Source organism: Oryctolagus cuniculus, chromosome 1, assembly GCF_051225735.1.
Source record: "Oryctolagus cuniculus isolate XC-2025 breed Fujian yellow rabbit chromosome 1, ASM5122573v1, whole genome shotgun sequence".
NCBI classification, from domain to species: domain Eukaryota; kingdom Metazoa; phylum Chordata; class Mammalia; order Lagomorpha; family Leporidae; genus Oryctolagus; species Oryctolagus cuniculus.
Window position 1 is genome coordinate 6719612 of NC_142867.1, and position 21596 is coordinate 6741207.

General features: G+C 62.9%; 1 protein-coding gene across 27 annotated transcripts in view; it reads left to right on the forward strand.

Moving 5' to 3' along the window:
- NRXN2 (neurexin 2) overlaps positions 1-21596 on the forward strand; it is a 109597-nt gene that overhangs the window by 77282 nt on the left and 10719 nt on the right. For 19 of the 27 annotated variants that reach the window (XM_070068859.2, XM_070068909.2, XM_070068867.2 and 16 more), the window contains 5 exons: positions 5792-5973; positions 10358-10529; positions 13762-13851; positions 16828-17153; positions 19251-19329. In XM_070068859.2, coding sequence (XP_069924960.1) covers positions 5792-5973; positions 10358-10529; positions 13762-13851; positions 16828-17153; positions 19251-19329 — 849 coding nt within the window. The remainder of the gene's footprint in view (positions 1-5791; positions 5974-10357; positions 10530-13761; positions 13852-16827; positions 17154-19250; positions 19330-21596) is intronic. The other 8 variants (XM_070068894.2, XM_070068935.2, XM_070068941.2 and 5 more) reach the window with 1 other exon arrangement.

The following is a 21596-nucleotide window of genomic DNA, read 5'->3' on the forward strand; positions in this document are numbered from 1 at the left end:
CATTTCTGACTTCTGTCGCTTCTCACTCCAGCACTCTGTCCCCTCACTACTTTATCGCTCAGACCCCAAAGACTCTCCGCACGCTGCCTCCCCGCCCTGGGCCCCCACCTTCCTTGCCCTGCCCTCCCCTTCCCTCCCTAGTCTGTCCCGCCTCACGTTGTGTTGCATTCCACGCTGGCGCCTCTCACCTCTCCTCTCAGGGTCCCTGCACCTCCCATCCAGAGACTCTGCTGCCCCCCACTTAGCCTACCCTCCCTGCCCTGCGCCTTGACTTTCCCAGGCTGTCCCATCACTTCCACCTCTGTGCCCCTCTCGCCTCCTGTGGGGTGCACCTCCTCACCCCCCGGCCCCGCACCTCCTCCATTTTGTCTTTGGCCCCGTCCCAGCCTCCATCAGCACCCATCTCTGCACCTCCAGCCCACCACATCCAGGCCCTGCACCCTCACCTTCTGTGTCTCTGAACCCCTCCCCTCCCATCGGGGCACGCAGGCTCCCATGTCACCACGGCACTGGCCTCAGGTCTCACGCCGTGGCCATGTGGCCTCCCATTCCTGTCCGTCTGTCCCTTCTTGGCCCGGTACCCCTGCACTTTCCGTGTCTACCTGTCCATTGCCTCCCATTTTTTTAAACTCTGCTTTTGTTCTTCCATCGCCGTCCACCTCACATCTCCACCATTTCCTGCCTGTGCCCCCTCCACCTGCGTTTCTGCCCCTCCCCGCCTCCCCATCACCACTCTGCCTCCGTCATCGTGGCTTCCCAACCCCGTGCTCCAATCTCCCAGCTCCTTTGTGGGCTTCTTCCCTTTCCTCCTCGCTCTGTGTCTCCTTTTTTCCATGCCTCTACCTCCTTTCCATCCAGTCCCCCAGAAGCAGTCCCTCAAACTCTTCCCTCACCCCTTCCTCTTTCTTCCCCCAACACAGGTTCCCTCGTCTACCCTCTACCCCACCCACCCTCCTCCCCACGTCTGTTCTCTTCCCCACAGTCCCACCGCACCCTGACGTGGTTGTGCTGACCCTCCCAGGCGCTGCCTGGCCCTCTGCGCCTTCCTGCCCCCTTTCCTTGCCCTCCGCCTCCCAGGAGGCCCTGGCTTGCTTCCCAAGGCACACAGATAGGCATGGTCCTCCCGGATAGCGAGGTGAGGTTTGGAGGGGTGGGAGAGGAGCGGAAAAGGATGGCAAAGCAGAGAGGAGCTGGCCCCAGGGATCTGGGCAGGCTGGAAGAAGGGCCAGGAGCTGGGGCACCCCAGGAAGGCCCAGTGAAGGCGCAAGAGCCGGGCAAAGCGAAAGAACCCAGACCAAGGCTTTTCTGGATGCTTCAGTGTCTTACGGACCCGGATCTTCCAGAGGGGTTTTGTCCTGGCCTCTGACACCAAGGGGCGCAGAGAGTCACCGCGCCGGGGGAGGAGGGCACGGGAGCCTGTGGGACCTGGGTGCTGAGACTGCCTCCAAGCCGGCCACTCCTGTGCTGGCGAAGGAGAAAGGGCCAGGGGCTGCCCAGCGTCTCAGGCAGCACAGCGATGGCTGGTGGCCCAAGGTGGGGCAGGGAGCCAGTGAAGGCAGGAGGGAAAGAGGGCCAAGGAAGGCAGCATGGGGCGGAGGCCGCCTGTCACGGCTGACCCCTCAGCGCTGCCCACCTCAACGGTGGGGCTGGCCAGAGGCCCGGCTCCTCTCAGGACCTGTGCTTGGCCAGAGGGACAGGCCAGGCTCCCCCCTGAGCACCCCCGTTGAGGGGGCCTCTTTCTGCACCTGCGTCTCCACTCCTCCTTTTGAGGTCTCCTTGGGCTGTTTCTGCTCCCCGCCTCCCTTCACTCCTCTCAGTGCCCCTCCACCCCTCCCAGCCCTTCCTGTCGCAGAACGTCCCTACCCACTCCCCAGATCCCACCGACACCTCTGCAGTCATGTCACTCTGGGCGCGGGAGGAGCAGCACCTCTGGGTCCCAGAAGTGGACTGAGGGTGACACTCTGGTGGTCCTTGGCCCCCTGGTTCTGGTTTCAAGGTCCTTGAGGACCTCGCAGTCTCCAGTCTTCATTTCTGGCACCCTCAGGAGCCAGGAAAGGAGGGTTCAACCCCGGCTGAGTTCTAAGTCAGTAGCTCCCAGGAGTTTCGGATTTATCACACCAGCCAGGCAAGGAAGACGGCATTTATTTTGATCCTGGTGTTATGAGCCTGAGAACTTGGATTCTGGGCTGCTTGGTTGATGGCCAAGAATGGTTTTAAAAATGGAGGGGCTATGTCCTTGGGTTCTGGACCAAGAGAGAGCTGAGTGCAGGGGTGTGGGTCTGTGGCACTCTCCCCCTGCGGTGGTGGAGATCCATGTGGAAAGATCTGGCTTGCCCAGAAGCCAACACGATGCAGGCTGTTTTTTCTCGCCGTTCCAGGTCTTCCACAAGGTTTCTGGTGCCGTGGGGACACAGCCAGGAGGGTCTCCACACGACTAAAGCCCCAGTGTCGCTGCCATTTTTTTTTTTAACCTGCCTTGGTTGATTTTGCTGTTTGAGTCTGGGTTAGCTAACCATGGTTCATGGCTGTTTGTTTTGAATACAGGTGTGGGGGGCTGTATGGAAGGTTCTTGATCTCTAGAGTGTTTTACTGGGTCAGTGAGTTTCGAGTCTGGAAGGCACTGAGGAGCTGGGTGTGGGCAGAAGGTGCCAACCCTGGGCCTGCGGCATCTTGAGGCTGGCCGGAGGCTCCCTGGTCCTGGGCTTTGAGGGTGCAGGTCTCCAGCTCACCAGCGTTGTCCTGGGGAGGTAAAAGGTAGTTGCTCCATACCTCCTTTTCTGGAGCCTGTCAGCCCACATGGGGGACACATCCCGGGCTCCGGGTGGCTCAGAGGCTGGCCCCTGCCTTTCCTGCCAGGGGGAGAAGCGGGATGCGCCCCGGGAGCAGGGGTTGGGGGTAGGGGTATGGGGGAGGGGCCTGGGGGAAGCCCCGCCTCCTCTGCCCAGCCCTTCCCGGGGCACCCAGGGCAGGAGCCGAGGTGCTGGGGAGAGAAACGTCTCCCCAGGGTAATCAGTGCCACCTCCACCCAATAAACCATTCATCCTTTACCTCTTTTCCCGAGAAGTCCCCCTCTCCCCGTTATAAACACCCTCGGGCCTTAATAAACTGGCTGCGGTGCCAGACCTCCGCCGGGCAATCAATCCCTGGGGAGGCCCGGACCAGTGAGCCAGGAGGCTGGGGAGGGGGTGGGCGAGGCAGGCTGCGTGGGCCTCGGGGGCTGGGACGCGTGCGCCCCGTCCCGCGCGGGGCCAGCCCTGCCCTGGCGGCGCCTGCCACGGCCTGTCTTTGTGCGCTCACCGCCATGTTTCCGGCTGCGGCTGCGGCGTCGCCTGTCGGGGGTCCGCCTCTCCACGCTGGGTCTTTGTGTGCAGCTGGCAGCGGCGTCGCCGGTGTGTGGGTGTGGGGTGGGTGTGCGTCACTGGGGACGTGGCTGGCGTCCTGGGGCTTGGGCGGTGGGCGCGCGCCTCTGATCCCGCCCGCCTCACAGCCCTCTGGGGGCGAGGCCCGCCTGCTCCTCCAGCGCTCCGGGCGCGGGCGGGCTCTGTCCATGGTGTCGAGCTGGCGGGGATCGGCGGTGGGAAAGCCCGGGGAAGGGCCTCCTCTCCCCCGGACCTGGGGGCTCGGAGTCCAGCTGCGGGTGGAAGCGGCTTCTTTCCTTCCTTGGTCTGAGGGGATGTAGGAGCCCAGTGAGGCCTCCTGTGCTGGGGAGGCCCTGCAGCCCCGGGTGAAGAGGCTGCAGCCCGGGCTTGGGAGGGTGAGTGGAGGAGGGTCAGCGTCTCCGCTCCCCCCACCCCACCCCAATTCAGACGTGCAGCTTGTGAGTACAGAGAGGAGGAAGGACCCTGGGTATTACGGTTGCCATGGAAACAGCCGATTTGCTGGAGTGCTGCGGCGTTGGGAGTGGAGACTACAGGCCCTGCCCTTTCCAGACAGGTGTCCTGCCTGGGGTAGGCGTGGGGTTCACTGTGTACCCCGCCTCCAGCCACCTCTCCATCCTAAACTTGGGGCCCATCTGAGGGCACCCCCTCACGGCTGTGCCTCCAAGACCCCCAGGCAGAGGGGACATTTGGGTCTGGAAGGAGCGGGGGGTCCCTTCCTGGGCACAGGCAGAGGTGAGATGTCAGTTGACCAGATGCCAGATGGCTCTCTCCCGCCTGCCCTGCCCCAGGGGTCATGTGTCATCTGGTGGAGGGCGTGGAGACACATGTTCCGGGGACTTCTGAGGGGATGCATGGCTCCTGCTGGCCTCACTGGCTCTCCAGACCCAGGTCCCAGCATTCTCTTCTCCCCAGCTCCTCCATGGGCCTGCAGATGGTGCTTCCCGCCAAGAAACCGGGAGGCCCTCGACGCCTTCGGGGGCCCGGGGTGACCCAGGATAGAGCCCCTTTGCCCCTGATGTCCCAACCACAAGGAGGCTCTGGAGACAAGAGGCCTTGAGGTGCCTGAGGGGACCCAGCTTCTTGTTTACTGCGAGGCTGCCATATTGGCTGAACGGCCTTGCCCCCAGGCTCTCGGACCCCATCCCAGGACTCCCACTGCTCTCCCAGCCCCAGGCCCAGACTTCCTTTCCAACCTACTCCAGGCCTTTGCCCTCGACCCCATCCACCTCCCTCCCCACTCACCCCCATCTCCAGATAGGTCTTTCCTTAGACCCCTCTCCCTCCAGAGTGCTTGGAGCGGAGTTGTTAGGGGCTAATTATTTAATTAAGTATTTTTTGAATCTCATCTGCTCCGTTTATGTTCTAAAGGGTGCAAGGTTGTCCTCCCTTCCCCTGTCTGCAGGCCCCAGCGCCCTGGTCCTCCAGCCTCCCAGACAGACAAGGCTCCCTTCCTGGAAACTGGGTGACCAGCCCCCACCCCCCCACCCCCAGGGAGCTCAGTCAGCCGCAGGAGGGAACATGGCGACTAATGGGGTTTATTTTGGGGCTGAGATCGTTAGGGACCTCACACCCGCCCCCGGCAGCCGGATGGCGGATGGCGAGGAGGAGAGGGAGAAGGGGAGAGAGGGTGGGTGGGGGAGGGCTCCCACTCTCCCAGCTCTCTCACCTACTCCCCTCTCTGGCTTTCTCCGTCCGTATGTCTCTGCCTCCTCACTCTTCTGCTGCCCCTCTTCCCCGTGCTTCCTTTTCAGACAGGGTTCGGGACCCCTCTGCTTTGGGAGCCACACAGCCCCTGCTGGGGGTAGAGGCAGGGAGTCTTGGGAAAACTGGGAGCGTTCCCAGGGGCTTGGGAAGGGGCTGGGGTGGGGGTGATGCTGGCGAGGTACCAGTGATGGGCCATGACTCAGAGCTGCCCACAGCCCTGCTCATCTTCCCGCCATCGCCCGGGGCTGTGTTTTCTTTTCTTTTTTTTTTTTTTTGGCTTTCGTGCTTGCTCAGCTCTGGCATCAAGGAAGCACACGCCTTGAATCTGCCACCTCTGCCAGCCTGGGGAAATCACGCTGGTCAGGACCAGGCCCCCTCCTTCCCAGGGCGCACTCGTCTTCCCTGCCTCTTTGCAGCCTCTCTCTGGGCGCGCGTGCTCTCTGTCTCTGTCACTCTCTCTGTTACCTCTCGGTTTGGCTGTAATTAAAGCTAGAATTCTAGATGAGGCAGCTACATCTGTCTGTGCGTGTGCACGGGCTCTCGCCCGGGGACCCGCCTGCCAACTGTTCCCTGGGGCTGCAGGGCGGGGGGCTGCTGCGGGCGTCGCAGCAGGAGGCCCTGTACCTGCCGCCTGGTGTCGCAGCCCAGCAATCCCACCGGGCTGGCCCTCCTGACGTCGTCTCTCTCTCCTTTCCTTCTCTCTGCAGCTGGGACCACATACATCTTCGGGAAGGGGGGAGCACTCATCACCTACACGTGGCCCCCCAATGACAGACCCAGCACGAGGATGGACCGCCTGGCCGTGGGCTTCAGCACCCACCAGCGAAGCGCCGTGCTGGTGCGGGTGGACAGCGCCTCCGGCCTGGGGGACTACCTGCAGCTGCACATTGTAAGGACCCGGGGCCCCGGCCCTACGAGCCCCTGCCTTCCCCACCCCAGAGCTGCTGCGTCTCTCACTGCACGGGGGCACCCCCTCAGTGGGGGTGCTCACAAGCTCTGTTCCCCCACCCCTGGAGCTTCCTGCAAGTTCTGCTTCTGAGAGCCGACCCCTCCCGGTTACTCAGCGAGCTCCCAGAGCCACGCCAGCCCGTGCAAACAGCACCAGCTCCTCGCTCTCCAAGACACCCGTGTCTGCCGACCCCAAACATGTCAGGGGCCCCGGGGGCCTTCCAGGCTGTTCTCCTGCGGCCTTCGGAGACTCCCCACATTTGCGATTGTCCCGGGCTGCTGCCTGCTCACGCAGAGGCCACCTAGGGCAGCCCCTCTTCCTGGTCCCTTCCCCTGCCTTCCTGCTGCCATCCCCGCTTCTTCGCCTTGTCCCCGGATCCTGCCCCTGCCGCTGTCCTGCCCTGACCTCTGTTGTGAATGCTGCCCCCTGCCCCCCAGCAGACTCCTTACCCAGCCTCCCCTGCGGCCTCTCTGGCTGCGCTCATGCCTCTCTGACACGCATCCCTCCAGCCCACCCCACATCGTTTTCCTGCCTCAGGTGCCACCTGGCTCTGCCCAGGCACACACACACCCTCCGTTAACTTAGCCCCCCACTGCCTGCTCCCCTCCTGCACCCCTGTTCTTCCCAGTGCCCCCCTCTGCATCTCCCTCATGTGCACAGCTCTTTTTTTATAAAGATTAATTAATTTATTTGAAAGTCAGAATTACACACAGAGAGGAGAGGCAGAGAGAGAGAGGTCTTCTATCCGCTGGTTCACTCCTCAATTGGCCGCAATGGCCAGAGCCATGCTGATCCGAAGCCAGGAGCCAGGAGCTTCCTCTGGGTCTCCCATGTGGGTGCAGGGGCCCAAGGACCTGGGCCATCTTCCACTGCTTCCCCAGGCCATAGCAGAGAGCTGGATGGGAAGAGGAGTAGCCGGGACTCAAACCGGCACCCATATGGGATGCCGGCACTGCAGGCGGCGGCTCTACCTGCTATGCCACAGCGCCAGCCCCGTGTCCACAGCTCTTTACCACACAGTTATTCGTCCTGCCTCGTTCTCGTCTGCAGGCCGCCCCTGTTCTTCCCTGGCCTGAGCCCCACCCCCAGTCCTGCCCCACACTCTCCCCTGTGACCTCTGGCCTTGATCTGTTTCATCCCTGGTCTTGGCCTTTTGCCTGCCCTCTCCCCATGTCTCAAGTTCTCCTGCCTCAGTCTCCATCTCCATCGATGGGCCTTACAGCTGCCTCGTGTCCCTGTCTGAGTCCCACATGCTGGCCCTGTCCAGGCCCCCTGAGCTGTGAGAGTGGAACAGGCTGGTCAGGCTCTGTGTGCTGGGAAGACCTGTGTTGTGGGCCCTGGGCTTGGTGAAGGGCAGGGTTGGGACAGGAGAGGAAGCCAGGGCAGAGGGCTGTAGAGTGGGAGCCAACCCTTCCCTGTCTGCTTGGGAACGTGGCTGCCGGCCCCTCCCCCCCAGCCACTTGTCAGCATCCCAGGAGCCCCGGCCAGAAGGAAGCGAGGTGTCCTGTGGGCAGAGCAGAGCTGGGGCGGAAGCAGCTGCTGACGGGCGTGGGCCACTAGAGGCCATGCAGAAGGGGCAGAGGGGCAAGATGGTAGCAGGAGAGAGGCTGAGCGAGGCCTGCACGGTCTGAGCCGTGTGTGACTGGAACAGACGGTGTCTACAGCTGTGCCTGGCGGCCCGGGAGACACCTGGATTTGGGTGACCGCGTGGGGCTGGGTGCAAGGTGCCTGTGCATCAGGGCCGTGGCTGGTGGGGAGCGGCTGGGTCTCGTGCTCTCTGAGTGGGTGGCTGTGCGTCTGCATGTCCCCGTGGAGCGCTGCTTGCTGTGGCTGGTCCCCTGTCTGTGTGACTGTGCGTCCCCGTGTCCTTGTCTGCCGGTGAGGCCTCTGTCTCTCCCTCCCTATGCCGGTGAAGCCATGCGTGGCTTTGGGTTGGAGTCCCAGTTCTGCCACTTCCTTGCTGTCTCTCTGTGCACCTGCCGCTCTCGAGCCTCGGTTCTCTTGTGTGTGTGTGGGAGGGAGGGGAGGTGGGCTCAGAAGAGGCCTGGCCTGTGGCCCAGGTCTGAAGGAAGCACTTAGGGCCTGTCCTCCCGGGCTGCTGGCCTGCCTGTGGGAAGCCCGCCGTGTGAGTGTCGTGGTCCTCTGTGAACGGCCACCCCCACAGCGGCTGGCCTCTGGGCTGTGACATGGGGAGAAAGGGCAGGGGGTCGGGGGCCCCTTGACCCTCCCCTCAATTGTTCACAGGCCTCGCCTGGTTCAGGGCTGTGCAGTTAGAAGTACCTGTTGGGTGCTGTTGGGTGGGGGTGGCGGGGAGGGGGCAAAGCCTGGCTCTAGGGTGGGGAGGCATGGGAGAGGCCAGCTTTGAGGGCAGCAGGCGGGCTGGGTCCTCTTAGGGGCAGCCCCCAAGTCCCCCTTCCTCTGGTGACACATCAGCTCTCACCACAGCGTCATTAGCAGCTCTCAGAGAGCGGGGAGGCGGCAGCAAAATAAGAGAAAAGCAATTTGACGTTTCTAATAAAGCGTCGCTCCACTTTGCCAAATTAATTTTGACTCCCATAATTATTTGCTGTAGGAGCGGCCGCGTTCTCCCCACCGCCGCCTAATGAGGTAATTGGGGAATTAGGAATTAATGACTTTAACAGAAGTGACAACTGACTTCACATCGGGAGCGGCTCTGGGGAGCTGCCTCTCCCCCGGAGTGCACCGCTCCAAGCTTGGCTGCCACCTAGGAAACCCAGGTGTCCCGCCTCCCGGCCCCACGGCCCCCACGGCCAGCACAGCCGGCCCTCTGCCGGCCCGCCTTCCAGACCGCACGGCCCCCTTGACCGAGATCCCTGCCCCGGGCAGAGCCTTGCCGGGAAGAAACCTTCAGAGGCACCCATGGGGCTGATGCTATTCTGGGTGATATTATTACTAACAATAGTAACGAGAAGGCTCGGCTGTTCTCTCGCGTGTGTGTGGGGAGCAGTGACGAGCCGTCTCCCTGGGGATGTTGTCAGTCTGTGGGTGGTGGGTAGGACGGGCTTGCTAATACTCCTCCAGGCAAGCCTGGCCTCAGTTTCCCTGTGCACTGCACATACGTGAGAGGCCGTGTGTGTGTGTGTGTGCACTTGCATGGATGTGTGTGCCTGCAGAGGTGTGTGTGGCTGTCCCAGGTGCTAGGAGGTGGACAGCTGGACCTCCCAAGTACAGAGTGATAGGGCGTGGCCCCCCAGCGTGCATCACAGCTGCTCAGCCTTCACCCCCCATTCTCCCTGGCAACCCCTAAGCCTTGGCTGGTAGGTGAGCCCCCCCTGCCCGCACCTCCAGTGCCACCAAGCCTCTTGGCTCTGTTCCGTGCAGGAGGTGGCAGCCAGTGGTTCCTCCTGACCAGGCTGGGCTGGGGCAGTCCTTCTGGAAGGCGCCAGGAGAGCAGTGTTTCTGTGATGGGCTGGGGCCCAGGGAGTGTGCGATCCAGTTCCCTCCTTGATGAAGGGGCACCATGAGCTTCCTTGGGGGCTGCTGAGCGGTGACAAGTGCACGAGCAGGCAGCCCCCGCGGGCCCTGGGGTATTTGGGGGGTTTGGCCAAGTTCTGCCTCTCACTCCAGCGTCGTGGACAAAACTCTGCCTGGCCTGGACCCTGGGCAGCTTCTGCAGAGTGCCCCATGGGCTCGAGTCCTGGCACTCACCCAGGCTCTCCCTCTCCTTGCAGACCTTGCTCTGTCTGTCTTCTTCCTGTCCCTCCCCATCCCACACTGGGACACCCCATGCACCCCTCTCCTTAAGTCTTGTTCCTCATCTCTTCCCGTGCCATCACCCCAAACACAAAACAGTCCAGGACCCCACCTCCGCCCCCATGGCTGCAGAGGGGCCACCCCCATGTGCACAGCCTGACCTACTTGGGGCCCGTGAGGGTGCCCAGTGCCGGCCATGCAGGGGAGGGAAGGCTGGAGGCTCGGGCCTGGGGGAGTGTGGCCTCTGGGGACTTCCCTGAGGGGGCTCTGTGCCCCTCTGCCTGGCTCCCATTGCCTCTATCTGGGCTCAGTGGCCCTTGCTCAGCACAGGTGCCCCGTAAACATGTATGGATATTCCAGACAAACCAAAAGGCCAGAGACAGGTGCGGTTGGTGGAAGGGGCCCTGGGCCCAGCTCCGCACCCCGCGGTGGCTGTGCCCAGCCTCTGAGCCCCCACTCTCTGGCCTGCACGTGGGGGCAGGACGAGCCCGCCCACCGTGTGCAGATGAGACCTGGAAAGCCGGGGTGACGCTGTGGGACACAGGCGTTGTTCCAGGAATGACTGAATGGCTGTCACCTCCCTGTGGCTGACCTGTACCCCCGTCCCCAGGACCAGGGCACCGTGGGGGTGATCTTTAACGTGGGCACGGACGACATTACCATTGACGAGCCCAACGCCATCGTGAGCGACGGGAAATACCACGTGGTGCGCTTCACTCGAAGCGGCGGCAATGCCACCCTGCAGGTGGACAGCTGGCCGGTCAACGAGCGGTACCCGGCAGGTAGGTAGGCGGCGCGGGCTCCTGGACCGGGCGGGTGGACTCGGACCGAGCGCCGCCTGCAGCGGGGTGGGCTAAGCGGACAGGCTTCCTGCTGCGGGGCGGGGCCGCGGGAAGGCGAGGCTTCTGGGGGCGGGGCCAGAGCGGAGGCGTGGCTCAGAACCGAGGTACTGGCCGGGCGGGGGCCTGGAGGAGGTGCGAGGCCTGTGGCAAGGCCAGTGGGTAGTTTGGGGTGCGAAGAGAAGAGGGAGGGGAGAGGCAGGAGAGTCTGAAGCGACTGGGGACAGGATGAGCTCAGAAGCGAAGGACAGGCGGAAATGGGGAGGGACTTGCAACAGGAGCGCAAACTCGGCAGTAGCACAGGAAGCATTTTGGCAAGGAGGCAGGTGCTGTTCCCAAGGACAGAACCAAGGTCTCTAAGGAGCAGTCAAGGGCCGGTGTGCAGATCGGGAGAGCTCGACGGGGGGAGAAGCAGCGGGGACACCAGGGAAAGAGGAAGCCCAGTGTCTCGGGGAGTGGGGAGGCGGTGAGAGGGCAGGGAGAGCCAGAAGTGAGGAGAGTGCGCCCTCGGGGTGCCAGGCCCTGCTCCAGGCCTCCAGGACGCAGTGGGGCTGCACAGCCCCGGCTTCAGCAGAGTGACAGCTGTGGTGGCCGAGGAGCACAGGGAGGGGGCTGGGACGAGGACAGGGGGAGACAGGAGGCAGAGACGGCCCAGAATGAGAGGGCACCGGGGAAGGGGCCCCCAAGGCCTGTGCAGAGACAGAGGCACGGAGATTCGTGGAGATGCTGCCAAGGAGAGAAGGGGTGGACGGAGCCTCGCCAGGGAGAGGAAGGGGGAGCCGCAGACACGGGGCACTGGGATAGGTGCTGAGCGACACTGGAGAGAGTGGGGCCCAGGGAGAGAGGCGGCCCCATGCTGACCACGATGTGTGCAGGCGGGACAGTGCACAGACCCTCCTGGGCTTACCTAGGGCAGAATAAAGAGGCCAGGAGGGTCACGGCGCCCAGTCGTGCAGGCTTGCACCCAAGAGTTTTGGGGCAGCCCCTGGAGATAAAGAGGCCCACACAACCCCCTAGGCAGGTACACACACAGGCCGAGCCCAGACATCCATACATCAGACAGACGTGTGAGGAAAACAGCTCTCCAGAGAGATGCCAGCCTATAGTGGGGCCCCGGGCAGACACAGCACCCCTCCCACATGAAGCCCCCTCCCCCACCACTATGAGCTGACACTGACAGCCCCGGCTGTGTGGGTGTGATGGCTCTGTGGGCATCAGAACACGTACCAGGGCTATCTTTGTAGCAGTGGTGACGTGGGCCTGTGCTGGGGGGCACACGAAGACCCCCCGTGTCAAGCCAGGGCTTGGATCTGGAGCTTCACCCCATGGAGCCCAAGCAGGCCGGAGGTTGAGGGGTTACACCTGTTTCCCTCTGCTCAGGAGCCTGTGGCCACAGGCGGGGAAAGGCTTCTGGGTGCCCCTTGCCTGCCAGGGAGGCCTGGGGGCTGCCTGTGTGCACAGTGGGGGCCGGCCCTGGGCAACACCAGTGGCCAGGTCAGCTGTGTGCAGGGGCCCAGAGACTGCTGCCTGTCTGACCCTTACAGGGTGCAGAGACCCAGCCCCTGGGCTCCAAGTCCGCAGGACCTGGTTTTTGAATCCCGAATCTCCTAGTGACAAGGTGTGGGCCCTCTGATGAGTCATGTCGGAGCCTCTCTGTCCATTTGTACCCCCGAAAGGTGGGGGGTGGTACTGGGGGAGTCCAGGGAATTGTCCACGGAAGCAGAGGAGGAAGCTGGGCTTCTGTGCATGGTGTCACCTGCTGGGCCTTCCTCCATCTCCCACCCTCCTCTTCCTCTAGGACATGCGCATTTGAATGACCCATTTTCCACTTAAACAGGAGTGTCCTGAATCTTTGGGGAGGCAGAGTCTCATTGCCTTGCAGGCACCACCTGTGCACACACGGACACGCGTGCGTGTTCATGGGAGGTGCACACAGGCAGGCCCAGGTCCAGACCTCTGCACAGGTGAGCGGTGGGGTGGAGGTGGGAGGGGAAGCCCCCTGGCCCCACCAGCGCGCAGAGCAGCATGGAAGTGGTTTGTAAAGGAGGAGCAGCCAGATTCCCAAAGGAAATCGCCTTCCCTTCCACTGCTGCTCATCAGGTTTGCGCACAGTCCATGGGGGGGCAGGGGGCACACAGGCAGGCCCAGGTACTGACAAGCCTGTTTCCACAGAGGTGTGCACACACACACACACACACATCCTCCCTATCTCCAGGGGCTGGAGCCTGGGGGCTGAGAGGCAGAGGTGGGCAGCCACATATCCCCGTGTGCAGGTGCAGAAGAGGTTGGAGAAGGGGCAGGGGCTGGCGGGGCAGGAGAGGGAGGGAGGGTTGCTGAGGCTGCGTCCCGAGTGCAGAACGCAGGGCCCCTGGCAGCAGCAGAGGAGGGCTGGCCGCTCAGGGCCGCTCAGGGCCGAGGTGAGAGGGCTGCGGGAGGCCGCAGAGAGCTGGTGGGCGGGGCTCCATCACGGCTCCATCACCAGGTGCCACACCGCTGGGTGTCCCTCCCACCTTGCAGGGACAGCAGGGTTGGGTTCCGGAGCCCTAGAGAGGGTTAGGATGGGGGGACCAGGAGTGGAGTGAGGTGGGGGAGGAGGGGCAGCTGGGAGTCGACCGCTGAGACCAAGGGGGTTGTGATGGCTTGGGAACGTGGTTTAAATCTCACTGTTAAATGCGCGTGCTGGGCGACCCCCTCCTAAATGCCGCATAAACCCCTGCTTAACCTGCCCCTCCCACTTCTAAACCACCCTCTAAACACAGTAGCCAGCTGGGCCACGATGCCTGCTGCCCCCAACTTAAACCTGCTAAATGCCCCGCCCCGCCCCAATGCCCCATTTCGGGACGGGGAAGGAATCGGGGCCTCTACCAGTGATAAACCTGTTTAACCTTTGACCTTCGACCCTCCAGCTGCCTTTTCTTTGTGTCCTTTCCTTCCTCCCTTCTTCCCTCCTTTTCTTTGGGTTGCTTCCACCCCAGGGTGGGGCAGGCTCCCGAGGCGGAGCCCAGGGAGGGCCCCCACCCCGGGCAGAGGGACCCACCTTTTCTTCCTCACGTCCCCCCTCTTTCCGTTGGATGTCGCTGCTTATTCTGATCTCCTGAGAAATGCATAATTACTTTTCTAACTACTTTGAACTTCGCCGCCTGAGAAACCTACTGTCTTTCTAAACTTTTCCAAGGAAACTTTGATAACGAACGCCTGGCGATTGCTAGACAGAGAATCCCCTACCGGCTTGGTCGAGTAGTAGATGAGTGGCTGCTCGACAAAGGTAATTAACCAGAATTAATTAACTAATTAACTTTAAACCACTAACTTAAAGGTGCAGAGCTCTCTTTCCCTCTCGGTGCCTTCGCCGGCACCCACCCCTGCAGGGACCGTTGTCCGACCGTCTGGCCAGGGCGCCCCTTCCCCCAGGAGCCAATGGACTGGGAACTTCAGGGTGGTGACCTGGGGCCAGGGCGGGGCCTTGGGGTCTCTGTCTGAACCTAGAATGGGAGGAGGGCGACCACCACAAGCAGGCTGGGGGAAGCGCTCTCTGCCTGAGGGTCCCGCGGAAGTTTCCTTGAAGGGCCGTGGGGCACTTAGGGGCAGGAGGCCCTGGGGAGCAGGGGGAGCTGATGCCGAGACCTGAAGGGGGTTGGCTAGGCCTCACCGCAGCCACCTGGGGAGGAGGGGCAGATGGGGGCCTGAGATCCTACAGGAAAGACCCCCGAAGACAGCGTGCCTCTGGGACCCCTCTCTCTGGGACGGGCCCACAGTGGTCCAGAGGCCCCTTGGAAGGGCACGCTGAGAAGAGGCTGAGGGGTTCAGGACAGGAGGTGGTCGTCCGGTAGGGATGTCTGGGCCTGCTGAGTTGCTCAGGAAGACAGAGGGGGCTCCCCTCGAGGCCCGCAGGCGGTGGGTGAGAGGGAGAAGGCTTCTTGCCAACAAGGGAATTTGGGGGCCAAGGGCAAAGTCATCCCATTCCCTTCGGAGGGGGGCGAGCTCTGTACCTCTAAGGCTAAACTCTAGGGGGGAAGTAGAACTGTTAAACCTCCACTTAACCAGCTGATAACTGTGATTTTAAATGTCCACTGGGGCCTACCCCCAATAAAACCCCTGATGTAACGTCAGCTCCCCCCCCACGAGGGGGGCCTAAACATGTTGATAACCAGGTGTGATAAATCCAAAACAGGACAAAAAGTTAAAGGGACTGTAACAGACATCGCTAAAACCTACAGCCCCAGCCACATGGGCTGCCCTCTCCAGCGGGGTGAACTTTAACCCTTTGAGGAGTTCATGGCAGGTGGAGGCAGGGGCAGGGGCCACGGGGGACCACGTTTGTGACACCTCATGTGGCTTCCTCTCCGTTACCCACCTCCCTCTCCCGGAATCAGAGAGGCCAAGGGAGCAGCCTGGGCTGAGGACGGGACACCTTGTGACCCCAAGGGTCGGGAGAGCTGGGCAGGCCCTGGTAGGGGGAGGGGGTGGGACTTGGGGTGCAGATGGGGGGACCTCAGGCTGTCCTTCCCCAGTGGCAGGTCTGAGCGTTCTCTAGCTGACAGAGGAGGCTTCTGGGAGTGTGGAAGGAGGACCCACTTTCTCTGTGGCCTTGGTCGGGGGCCAGGGATAGTCACCCTCGCTCAGCCCACGTCACAGGCGCGTCTCCAGGATGAGAGGAAGGAGGGAGCAGGGAGGTACTGGAGAACCAGGTCTGGGAGTTCTTGGAGGGGATCCAGCTGCTTCCACACGCACCCACAGATCCAACTGACCTCAAATCAAAAACACTTGCAAGAAATTTGCATCTGTACTGAACCGATACAGATATTTTTTTTGCCACCATACATAAGGGACTCGAGAGCACCTGCAGATTTTGTGACCTGTGGGGGATCCTGGGATCCCTCCGTGGATGACAAGGGACAGCTGTACCTTACTGTCAGTAGGTGCTCACTAAATGTTTATGGAAGGGATCCATTTTCCCGTTCCATGTCCTGTCAAACGGTCCCACGAGACGCTTCGCCGTAAAGAGGTTTACGGTGACACGAGCTGGGAGGTGCTGAGTCTTGTCTCCCTCTCTTGGAGGCGCGTGTGTGCGTTAGGGTAGTACAGGCTGGGCCAGGGGGCTGAGGAGACACAGCAGTGGCCCTTGTCGGCCGGAGGCTGGGTGTCCCCGAGGCCGGGCGACCCTGAGAAGCTGAGTTCCCAAAGAGGGTTTCCCAAGGGGGACTGTCCTCAGCCCAGGTCTTGGGGCAGGGCTCACAGGCACCTAACTCTAAACCAGATCTTTAACGAGGCACTAACCAGAGGCTAACAAGGGCTAAGCCAGGTCTTAAACCCCCAGCACCAGCAGCTGAAGGTCCGGGGGAGGAGGGGGCAACGTATTCATCCCTCTGCCCTCCCCCTCCCCCAACAACAACAAAAAACGCAACACCAAAACCAAAGCTAAATCTAAACTTAAACATAATAAATCTCTTTTCTAAAATCCAAACCAAAACAACAAACTCAGAGGGTTAAACCGACCCCCAGATCCACTGAAAACGAACGGAACAGCCAAGCCCCACGCAGGTGGGAATGCTAAGGTGACACTGCCGAGTGCCAAGCGAGACTGGAGCTGGAGCGGATTTTTATGGCTGTCAGCGAGCGAAGCGAGGTCCCTTTAACATTTTCCATTTCTGGCGGGCTCTGCTCTCCAGGGGCGGGCTCCAGGTGGTGGCTGGGCCTTGGCAGGGGAGGAGGGCCAGGGTTCAGAGGGCCTGGAGCCCCACCCCCGTTGGGGGCCACATCCCGTTCACCCTCCTCTCGCCTCCTTGCCTGTGCTCACCTGCCGGCCCCACCTTGGCCGGAGCAGCAGCCCGCTCTGTCTCTGCCTCTTTGTCTCCTGTCTGCTGCTCTCCATGGCTCCATGCTCTCTGGAGTGGGATGTTTGGGGAGGCAGAGGGCGAAGATGGGGTTGACATGAAGAGGAAGGAGGGGTGATGCTGGCCCTGGAGGGGGAGGGGGCAAAGTGAAGAAGGCATGTGCAATCTGGGGGGAAAGGGGGTGCCTGGGCTCCCTTTCCCAGCCCGTGTTGCCTTGGGGGCCCCACCTGGCTGGGCTAGGGGCCGTGGCTGACAAGGACTTTCCCTCTGGTTGTCTGCCCCTCCCTTGCCCCTCCCCAATACTTGCTGGTCTCCTCTTCCACCTGTTTCCCCCCTCGGCTTCCCTCCATTCTCCCCATCCCTTCCCGCCTGCCCTCCCTGTCTGTCACCCCGCCCCCTCCCCTCAGGCCGCCAGCTGACCATCTTCAACAGCCAGGCCGCCATCAAGATCGGGGGCCGGGACCAGGGCCGCCCCTTCCAGGGCCAGGTGTCTGGCCTCTACTACAATGGGCTCAAGGTGCTGGCGCTGGCCGCCGAGAGCGACCCCAATGTGCGGACCGAGGGTCACCTGCGCCTGGTGGGGGAGGGGCCGTCCGTGCTGCTCAGTGCGGAGACCACGGCCACCACCCTGCTGGCCGACATGGCCACCACCATCATGGAGACCACCACCACCATGGCCACCACCACCACACGCCGGGGCCGCTCCCCCACGCTGAGGGACAGCACCACCCAGGTGAGGCCCCTCAGGCCAGTGGACAAACGGTAGGGGTGGGGGCCGTGGCGCCCAGGAGTGGGTCCAAGCGGGTCCAAGGTCTGACAGGACCCTGGAGGCTGCTGGCCCCAACCTTGTTGTCACGGCGATGGTTTCGGTGAGGTGGGGGGGTCACCCTTTGCTCTGGTAACCAGGGCTAGTGTGGGATCATTGCTAGGGTGGAGGGGGAGTTTGGTGCCCCAGCTGGACCAGGGAAGACCACCTGCCTGAGTGAGGGCAGAAGGAACCCTGTGCCCCCTCCCTGATCTTAGCCGCGCCCTGTGTTGTGTGGGCATCTAGAGGGTGTTGCCTGAGGTTGAAGCTGGTTGATGTGGTCACCAGCAGGTGGCCAGGGGCAGCGTTCCTTGTTTGCTGGAGTCCCTGTGTGGGGAAGGCCTTGGCCTTCATGGCCTTCATGGCCTTCATGGCCTTCATGGCCTTCACGGTCCTCCTTGTGAGCTTGAGCTTGCACTTCTCTGGGGACCCAGGGCCCTCCTCTGTGCCCGCGGGTCCGAGGAGGGGGTGTCGGCACAGACAATTTCCTGTGCTTTACCCCCACCCCCACCCCCACCCCCACCCCCACCCCCAGTGCTCATCCCGCCTGCTCAGGGGCTCCCTGGGTCAGGCCACGCCCAGGGGAAGGCTGCACTTGGGAGTGAGTCTCCGCTGGGGTGGGAAGTGAGGGCCCTGTGTGACTCTGGGGCAGCCCAGGCCAGGCTCTGGTGGGTGATGCCGCCAATGCCTACCTTAACCGTTGGCTCAGGGAGGGCTCACACCTGCCACATCTGGCCTTGCTTAGCCACCCTGCACCCACACTGCCTTCACCCCCGTGCCCTTCCTCACTGCCTGTGGTCATCAGGCCTATAGGCCTAATGGGACTGCAGCCCTCCCAGCGTGAGGGAGAGATCTGGGGTGGCCACGAGATGCGTCCCCGCCTTCAGCTTCTCCCTTTAGCCAAGGGGCGGCCCCTCCTCCCTGCGCAGGGAGCTTGGAGCTGGGCCGCTGAGGCTCACCCATGTGAGAGAGATGAGCCTGGGCCTCCTCCTCTCTGTCTTCACTCCCAAGAAGACCGGGTTGGAGTGCCTGGGGATCTGGCCCTGGGATGCAGGGAGCCCCCAGAGCAAGGCCTGGGCCCCCCATGCCCAGTGTCCTCTAGGTTGTGGGGGCAGGGGCCTCCAACCTCAGAGGAGGAAGATGGACAGTTTGTCCAGGTGGAAGGGGCACCCTGGGGTCATGGCTGGGGAGGAGAAGCACCCACAGTGTTCACCAGAGCTGAGGTGGCAGGAGTGCAGAGGGGGAGGCCGGGCCCTCCAGGCCCCACCTTGCCCTGGGGCGGCGTCTGAAGATCAGGTGTGAAGAACAGCAGGGGCGAGGCTTCATCCGCCCATCCTTGACCTCCGGACTGGCCCTGTCCTCCCCACCCCGCAGTCCCTCAGCCCCTTCCCTCTGGACTGGATGTCCCCTTCTTGGGTCTCTTCCCTAACACCCCCTGCGCACCCCCCTGCCCCCCACACTCACTCACCTTGGGAATTCTCTTTCTTAGCAATCAGGAGAGAAAATGCTGACAAAGTCGACTCCTGTTGTCATGGCAACAGCAGCCCTAATTATTGTGTGCAGCCCGGTCTCTGTCTCTCGGGGCTCTGGGAAGGGGGTTGGGAGAGAGGTGAGAGATGATGGGGTGGTGAAGGGGGAGCCAGGAGACCCCTCCACCCCTGCTGCACCCGTGCTGGCCCGAGGCATTCTGGTCTCCTTGATGGACCTGCAGCCAAGGTCCAAGGCCCGGCGTGCAGACCCGCTTGCTTCCCGGGAACATGAAGCACGAATGTGCTGTCTCACTGGTCCTCGGGAGCCGTGGGGGTCTGCGGCCTGGCGCTGCCAACGTCCCTTTGTGTGCGGGGAGATGGAGCCCCAAGGTCACCCAGCACATGACGGGGGGCTGGGCTCGGAGCAGGGCTGCCCGCCTCAGCCCAGGGCGGGTACCTGTGCCTAACCCCAACCCTAGCCCTGACGCAGGTGGCTGTGGGTCTGCTGACCCACCTGGAACCCTGTCTTTCCCTACCCCTTCCTCTCGCTCTCCAGAACACAGATGACCTCCTGGTGGCCTCGGCCGAGTGTCCGAGTGATGACGAGGACCTGGAGGAGTGCGAGCCCAGTACTGGTGAGTGCCTTTCCCCCCTCCCCCCCCCCGGGACCCACTGCGACACTGCTGGGAGGGGGGCGACTCCCCCGTCACCTGGCCCAAGCCCCAGGACCTATGCCAGGCCTTAGCGTTCCCTGACAGTCCCCTCTCCCACCCAAACTTCCCCACCCAGAGGTCCTGCCAGTGCCCTCTGGCCAGGTGCCTTTTGGTGCCCCACCCCTCAGAGGTAGAGAGGTCCTTAGCCTGGGGTTGACAGCTACGGGGTGCTGGGAGGGAAAGAGGGAGACTTTTCCTTAGAAAGTTGAGTAGCTGCAGCTCCCATGAGTCCTTGGGTTGAGGATGGGGAACTACAACTCCCATCAGCTCTTGGGTCCAGAACTGCAACTCCCATCAGTTCCCGAGGCTGGGTGCTCTCAGTCACAGTGGATCCTGGATCCTGAGCCCTCCTCATGTCCCAGGGAGGGGTCTGGTGCTCTGGTCTGAAGGGTTCCCAGGGTGGACACTTCCCGGACTGCTGGGCCAAGTGGGCAGGAAGCGCACAGCAGCTCTGTAGGTGCCTCCTGGGCCTTGAAGTCTCCTGGGCCGACTGGGGCCTGGGGCCTGACTTAGATTCCGGTGGGGGAGCCTCTGCAGGAGAGAGCAGGACTGGTGGGAGGTCATGGGGGCTCCCTGGAGGCGTGGGCTGTGGGGCTGGCTGCATGGGTGGGGCTGGAGTGGAGCAGTGGATACCGGGTGCTGGGCTGCTCTTTGGGCAAGTTGGCAGAGCGGAGAGGAGCTGAGGGAGGGTGGGGCTAGCTGGGAGGCAGAGAGTGGGTGTGGCCAGATTTCTCCATGGGGAGCAGGGGCCTTGGCGGCTTCCAGAGGAGGCTGTGGGAGCAGAGAGGCTGCCCATCTCTCTCTCGGCTTCCCAGAGCCTCCTCCGTGACTGCACGGTGGTCACACCTGGGCTGCTGGTGTTATCGGGCTGGGGACTGGGGCAGGTGCCTGCAGGGCCAAGGCCGGGGATGTGGTGAGGAGGTGGGCAGTGTACCCTCCTCCTGTGAATCTAACCTGGGGGGCCTCCCAGCGCCAGAAGAGAGTCAAACCAAATGGAAAGAGTGTGGGTGGGGCAAGAAGGGAACAGGGCCTGTGTGCAGCTGTGGAGCCCTGGGGCAGGCAGAGGTTCGGATTCAAAGACCAAGGGCAGCCCAGTTGCCCTCTGTGTCTCCCTGTGCCCAGGGGCAGTGGGGGGAGCCGCCAGCTGCTGGGCTGGGAAGCCCCCCTCCCGGAGCCCGGGGCCTGTGCTTTCTGCTCCTCTGCCAGGAGCTGCCCCCACCTCACGCATGCACACCCAACCTCACCGTTGCTCCGAGAGGCTCTGGGCCTCTGGCAGCATCGACGCCCAGCGCACAGGCCTGCACGAAGTGGCTGTGACGAATGGCTCATGAGAGCCCTGGGTGGGGACACGGGACAAGGGATTGTGAGGGTCGTGAGGAGGGGCTACTGCCTGGCCCTGCCGCCTGTGCCCCTGGCCATGCAGTCTGCAATGGCAGCTCTTGGTGACAGGAGGAGTCTCTGTTCTCCCTGGGTCCTAAGAGGGCTGTCTCGGGCCGGATGGTCACCACACAGGGACATGCAGTGCACCCTGGGCCCCAGCAGGACCACACTCTATCTCCTGAGGTTTCAGCCTCCCAGCCAGGGCTCAGGGTCTGCTCAGGGCCCTGGGTGGGACGCTGAGTATGTGTGCTGGCGGTGTGTGTTGGGGTGGGAGGGTAAGAAGCAGCTGCCCCCCCAGTTGGAGCTCTGTGAGTTCACCGATATCTGGGTCTCCCCCCGGGAGAGGAGTGCCAACGTGAGGTGGGGGCAGAGAAAGCCAGGAGCTGCCAGGGTAGGGCTTGGGGCCAGCCCAACACCCTGCTTGGGAAGCAAGATCTGGAGGAGGGGCAGAGTGCCCACGGGAGCCCCGTGCGCAGGCGGTCAGTACCTGCGGGCTCCCCGGGCCCCGGGCACGCGTGTGTGCACGTCCACGCCCAGGCCACACTGACGTGCCGGAAGTTGTATCTCATCCCGAGGGAGACCAGGCAAGGACCAGGGTGACTCCAGGACCTCCCAGGCTGGTGTAGACCGTGCCATGCCCCCCAGGCTGGTGTAGACCGTGCCATGCCCCCCAGGCTGGTGCCATGCCCCCCAGGCTGGTGTAGACCGTGCCATGCCCCCCAGGCTGGTGTAGACCGTGCCATACCCCCCAGGCTGGTGTAGACCGTGCCATGCCCCCCAGCACCTCCCCGTGGAGGGCCAGGCTCCCC